Source organism: Sebastes fasciatus, chromosome 7 (genome assembly GCF_043250625.1).
Source record: "Sebastes fasciatus isolate fSebFas1 chromosome 7, fSebFas1.pri, whole genome shotgun sequence".
NCBI lineage: Eukaryota > Metazoa > Chordata > Actinopteri > Perciformes > Sebastidae > Sebastes > Sebastes fasciatus.
This window is the reverse complement of record NC_133801.1, coordinates 500,078-507,152: the sequence shown is the minus strand read 5'-3', so window position 1 is coordinate 507,152 and position 7,075 is coordinate 500,078. Positions and strand designations below refer to the sequence as shown.

The window sequence follows — 7,075 nt, the reverse complement described above, 5'->3', positions numbered from 1 at the left end:
TCAGAACCTTCCAGGAGGTCTCCTGTGACGGACCCCGACCCGGTTCAGAACCTTCCAGGAGGTCTCCTGTGACGGACCCCAACCCGGTTCAGAACCTTCCAGGAGGTCTCCTGTGACGGACCCTGAACCAGCTGTAACCTCCTCTGGCCGATCACAGCTGCTTGTTTCGAGATGTTGGCCGTCAGCTGTTCACTTCCTCACAGAAAACGATCACACTAATATTTATCCAACGTTTTGAAGAATACTAAATAAAAACTATAATAAAATGTATTTTTGTCAAAGAATAAAAACTAAATGCTGATAACTGTTAACTGAAGATACAACACAGATAATAAGAATAAAACACAGATATCATCAGTTATGTCAAATCAAATCAAATCAATTTATTTTTGTATAGCGTCAAATCACAACAGAAGTTATCTCAAGACGCTTTATATGTAGAGCAGGTCTATGACCGTACACCATAGTTTTGAGACCCAACAGGATCCACCAAGCGCACTGTGGCCAGGAAAAACTCCCCGATTACTGGGAAGAAACCTGGAGCAGAACCGGGCGCAGGGCGGGCGGCCATCTGCCGAGACCGGCTGGGGGGATAGATAGATAGAGTGAGAGAGAGAGAGAGAGAGAGATAGAGAGAGAGAGATATAGAAGCAGCCACAATAGCAGTCTAGCAGCTGTAATAACTAATACAAGTAGGGCTGATAACACAAAACCAATAGTGGTGGATGGAAAGAGTGATAATACAACTATCGGAAAGCCAGCACTGTCCAGCATCTCTCCTCAGTACGTCCATGTGTGTTGGTGTGGGACGTCCCTGTGATCGATGCCCGTGCATTGGTTCCTGCAGCATCAGCATGCTTGCTGGGAGCTCTTGATGTCTTTGGCAGTGATTGAGAAGTGTTATTCTCCAGGCTGCCACATTGTCATTAGGTGTTGGAAATCCCTCGTTAGCATTGGTAGTCCCTCGTACAGACGTAGTTAATTAGGGATGGTAGCAGTTGGTGTCAAGCAGGCACCGACGCGGCAGCAGATGCAGCCACAATACCGGAGACCACCAAGATCCAGGTGAAACCCTGCTCCAAGTGTACCCATGCTCCAGGTATAACCTCGCTCCCTGGTGTGATCCCGCTCCAGGTATGACCTCACTCCAGGTGTGACCCCGCTCCACGGTTAGCTGCGAGACAAGGAGGCACAAGGACTCCCGGGAAGGAATGAAGTTAGTAACAACATGGACATGGGACATGAGTATATACAGAAGGAAAGGGGAGCTCAGTGTGTCATAGGAAGTTCCTTATGACAGTGTGTCATAGGAAGTCCCCCGGCAGTCTATGCCTATAGCAGCTTAAGTATAAGCGTTATCAAAGAGGAAAGTCTTTAGCCTACTCTTAAATGTAGAGACGGTGTCTGCCTCCCGGACTGAAACTGGGAGCTGGTTCCAGAGAAGAGGAGCTTGATAGCTGAAGGCTCTGGCTCCCATTCTACTTCTGGAGACTCTAGGAACCTCAAGTAACCCTGCATTCTGTGAGCGCAGTGCTCTAGTGGGGTAATAGGGTACTATGAGCTCTTTAAGATATGATGGGGCCTGACCGTTTAGCGCTTTGTAGGTGAGGAGGACGATTTTAAAATCTATTCTGGATTTTACAGGCAGCCAGTGCAGAGAAGCTAATACAGGCGTAATATGATCTCTTTTTCTAGTTCTAGTCAGTACACGTGCTGCAGCATTCTGGATCAACTGGAGAGTCTTAAGAGACTTATTGGAGCAGCCTGATAATAAGGAATTGCAGTAATCGAGTCTAGAGGTAACAAATGCATGGACTAATTTTTCTGCATCATTTTGACACAGGATGTGCCTGATCTTCACAATGTTACGGAGATGAAAGAAGGCAGTCCGTGAGGTTTGTTTTATGTGAGAGTTAAAGGACATATCCTGGTCGAAGATAACTCCCAGATTGCTTACGGTGGTGCTGGAGGCCAGGGCAATGCCATCTAAAGTAACTATATCATTAGATAATTTGTTTCGGAGGTGCTCAGGGCCTAGTACAATAACTTCAGTTTTGTCTGAGTTTAACATCAGGAAATTGCAGGTCATCCAGGTTTTTATGTCCTTAAGGCATGCTTGAAGTTTAGTTAACTGGTTTGTTTCGTCTGGCTTGATTGATAGATATAATTGAGTATCATCTGCATAACAATGAAAGTTTATGGAGTGTTTTCTAATAACATTGCCTAAGGGAAGCATATATAAGGTAAATAGAATTGGTCCAAGTACAGAACCCTGTGGAACTCCGTGACTAACTTTGGCGTACATGGAGGACTCATCGTTGATATGTACAAACTGAGATCGATCTGATAATGTGAGTCATAATGAAGTCGACTGTTTGCTGGAGATGTGAAGTAATAATAACATAATAAAATAATAATAATAATAATAGTAATAATAATAGTAATAATAATAATAATAATAATAATAATAATAATAGTAATAATAATAATAATAATAATAATAATAGTAATAATAATAATAATAATAGTAATAATAATAATAATAATAGTAATAATAATAATAATAGTAATAATAATAATAATAATAATAGTAATAATAATAATAATAATAATAATAGTAATAATAATAATAATAATAATAATAGTAATAATAATAATAATAATAATAGTAATAATAATAATAATAGTAATAATAATAGTAATAATAATAATAATAATAATAATAATAGTAATAATAATAATAGTAATAATAATAATAATAGTAATAATAATAATAATAATAATAGTAATAATAATAATAGTAATAATAATAATAATAATAGTAATAATAATAATAATAATAATAATAATAGTAATAATAATAATAATAATAGTAATAATAATAATAATAGTAATAATAATAATAATAGTAATAATAATAATAATAATAATAGTAATAATAATAATAATAATAATAATAATAGTAATAATAATAATAGTAATAATAATAATAATAATAGTAATAATAATAATAATAATAATAATAATAATAATAGTAATAATAATAATAATAATAATAGTAATAATAATAATAATAATAATAATAATAATCAGGGCTGTCAAAGTTAACGTGATAATAACGCGTTGACACTAATTTGTTTTAATTCTAACCCTGAACCTGAAGAGTCCATCGGTACCAACCAGGTCAGACCAGCTGGTGAATCAGATCAGATGGTTTTAAGGGTACTTTTTAAAGAAAAACGCATGAAGGTCAACTCAGGGTCAAACTTCTCCTCCTTTACTTTCATGATAGAATGACAACCAGCAAAAAAGAAAAATGGCCACCACGGCCCTCAGGGGCCAACAGCGTCCTGATATCTATATCTATATCTATATCTATATCTATTCTAACATATAAACCTACATCTGGGACCAACGTGTTGCTTTTATCACTAAATACACAGTTGTATGTTGAACTGCTGCACTAGTCTCATTTCCTAATTGATGCATGGAAAACAAATAATAAAGAATAAAAAGATATAAAGAAATAGGCAGAGATTGATAGAGGAGGAACAGATCAAGTTTCTATGTTTCCTGTCAGATACTCGACGTTTACATTGTGCAGTGAAATGCTTGGTTGCCCCCTCCGCTACTGTACTGGACATAATATGAGTAATAAAATATCAACGCAATATATACATATGGTGCGAGAGGGATGTCACCAGCGATGATACCGGTACCAAGTCCATGCCAAAACTCTGAAAAGGTGACGGTACTCGTTTGTTCAGGGCTCAAGACGAAAGGTCCTGACACACCAAGCCGACGGACGAGTTTCTTCGGAGTGTCCCGCATCGTCGGCTCGAGTCTGCCCATGTTGGAAGTTTTTCCGCCGATTCGGCTTCAGAGCACGTGAAGCGAAACAGAAGTGAGGAAAGCAAGAAAGGAGTTAGCATGTTCCCCTGTGTTAGTGTGGGTTTACTCCGGGTGCTCCGGTTTCCCCCACAGTCCAAAGACATGCAGGTTAGCGTGGGTTTACTCCAGGTGCTCCGGTTTCCCCCACAGTCTAAAGACATGCAGGTTAGTGTGGGTTTACTCCAGGTGCTCAGGTTTCCCCCACAGTCCAAAGACATGCAGGTTAGCGTGGGTTTACTCCAGGTGCTCAGGTTTCCCCCACAGTCCAAAGACATGCAGGTTAGCGTGGGTTTACTCCAGGTGCTCCGGTTTCCCCCACAGTCTAAAGACATGCAGGTTAGCGTGGGTTTACTCCAGGTGCTCCGGTTTCCCCCACAGTCCAAAGACATGCAGGTTAGCGTGGGTTTACTCCAGGTGCTCCGGTTTCCCCCACAGTCTAAAGACATGCAGGTTAGTGTGGGTTTACTCCAGGTGCTCAGGTTTCCCCCACAGTCCAAAGACATGCAGGTTAGCGTGGGTTTACTCCAGGTGCTCAGGTTTCCCCCACAGTCCAAAGACATGCAGGTTAGCGTGGGTTTACTCCAGGTGCTCCGGTTTCCCCCACAGTCTAAAGACATGCAGGTTAGCGTGGGTTTACTCCAGGTGCTCCGGTTTCCCCCACAGTCTAAAGACATGCAGGTTAGTGTGGGTTTACTCCAGGTGCTCCGGTTTCCCCCACAGTCTAAAGACATGCAGGTTAGTGTGGGTTTACTCCAGGTGCTCAGGTTTCCCCCACAGTCTAAAGACATGCAGGTTAGCGTGGGTTTACTCCAGGTGCTCCGGTTTCCCCCACAGTCTAAAGACATGCAGGTTAGTGTGGGTTTACTCCAGGTGCTCAGGTTTCCCCCACAGTCTAAAGACATGCAGGTTAGCGTGGGTTTACTCCAGGTGCTCAGGTTTCCCCCACAGTCTAAAGACATGCAGGTTAGCGTGGGTTTACTCCGGGTGCTCAGGTTTCCCCCACAGTCCAAAGACATGCAGGTTAGCGTGGGTTTACTCCGGGTGCTCAGGTTTCCCCCACAGTCCAAAGACATGCAGGTTAGCGTGGGTTTACTCCAGGTGCTCAGGTTTCCCCCACAGTCCAAAGACATGCAGGTTAGCGTGGGTTTACTCCGGGTGCTCCGGTTTCCCCCACAGTCTAAAGACATGCAGGTTAGCGTGGGTTTACTCCGGGTACTCCGGTTTCCCCCACAGTCTAAAGACATGCAGGTTAGCGTGGGTTTACTCCAGGTGCTCAGGTTTCCCCCACAGTCCAAAGACATGCAGGTTAGCGTGGGTTTACTCCAGGTGCTCAGGTTTCCCCCACAGTCCAAAGACATGCAGGTTAGCGTGGGTTTACTCCAGGTGCTCCGGTTTCCCCCACAGTCCAAAGACAAATAACGCTCCAAACTTATGCTTAATTAATTTGTGATTTATCATAGACAATCTTGCGATCACTCATGATTAAATATTTTAATCTAATGACACATTAATTAATTAATTAATTAATTAATTAATTTTTCAATGATCTTTCTACTTTGTGTGAAACTAAATTGTGCCTTTATTCAGGCATCATTTAGAAATCTGTGGTAACCAACTGGTGTGGGCGTCTCCTGACTTTAAAAGGTTAAAAGAAGCAGAAGCAGAGCTCAGATCAGTTAGGACGGACTCTCAGTCTGACTACAGCAGCTGGATGTTAGGATTCAACATCATAAATGTTACTGTATTAACCTTTAGTAGTAGAATGCTGAGTTTGAGGAATGTTTTCTTGATGATTCATTTCTTTTCTGTTTGTTGGTTGAATATTGTCTGAGGATAATAATAATAATTATAATAATGTTTTATGTGAGCAGCGTCCTGATGAAGCTTTCCAGGTTTAACTCAACAACATGAACCACAGTGAGTTGATCTGGTGAAGGTTGTTTAACCATAGTGAGTTGATCTGGTGAAGGTTGTTTAACCATAGTGAGTTGATCTGGTGAAGGTTGTTTAACCATAGTGAGTTGATCTGGTGAAGGTTGTTTAACCATAGTGAGTTGATCTGGTGAAGGTTGTTTAACCACAGTGAGTTGATCTGGTGAAGGTTGTTTAACCACAGTGAGTTGATCTGGTGAAGGTTGTTTAACCACAGTGAGTTGATCTGGTGAAGGTTGTTTAACCACAGTGAGTTGATCTGGTGAAGGTTGTTTAATGAGCCGGGAGGAGGATGATGATGAACTCTACTCAGGTTCCATATTTCTCACTAACTGCCTACTTTGACACCGGGCTGTTTAAATATCTCTACTTCATTATTATCATGTGTTTGTATGTGTTGATCATTAGTGCCAATGTGTTGCTCATCGTGGTTATCTGTAGTAACAGAAGCTTACATGAACCTATGTACCTTTTCCTGTGCAGCCTGTTTGTAAATGAACTGTATGGTAGTACAGGGTTGTTTCCATTCCTTCTGGTTCAGATCCTCTCTGACATTCACACTGTTGCTGCTCCGCTCTGCTTCCTGCAGATCTTCTGTGTTTATACGTACGTGTGCGTTGAGTTTTTAAACTTAGCCGTCATGTCTTATGACCGATATCTGGCCATCTGTTGTCCTCTACAGTATAACACACGTATGACCTTGAACAAGGTCGCCGTGCTCGTCGCTGTCACCTGGTTGTTTCCTGTTGTAGCGATCGCTGTGTTGATATCTCTGAGCGTTCCTCTCCAGCTGTGTGGGAACGTCATTAACAAAGTCTACTGTGGGAACTACTCCATCGTTAAACTGGCCTGTTCTGACACCAGCGTTAATAACATCTACGGCCTCATCTACACCGTCGTCTCCATCATCATCCCTCTGCTGTTGATCCTCTACACCTATATAAAGATCCTGATGGTGTGTTTCTCTGGCTGTAAGCAGACCAGACAGAAAGCTGTCAGTACCTGCACACCTCACCTGGCCTCTCTGCTCAACTTCTCCTTCGGAGGTTGTTTCCAGATCTTACAGAGCCGGTTTGATATGAGCGGCGTTCCCAACATGATGAGGATCTTTCTGTCGTTATACTTCCTGAGCTGCCAGCCTCTCTTCACCCCGCTCCTCTACGGCCTCAACATGTCCAGGATACGCAGCGCATGCAGACGGGTAGCTCATCACTCACTGATGATGTCTCTGTGTCTGAAGGAAGGACATTAA

General features: G+C 41.8%; 1 protein-coding gene across 1 annotated transcript; it reads left to right on the top strand.

Annotated features, from left to right (window-relative positions):
• The first annotated feature begins 6,115 nt into the window (after nt 1-6,115).
• LOC141770714 (olfactory receptor 11A1-like) lies at nt 6,116-7,075 on the top strand. Its single transcript, XM_074640561.1, has one exon. It carries the CDS (start codon nt 6,116-6,118, stop codon nt 7,073-7,075), a length of 960 nt encoding a protein of 319 aa, XP_074496662.1.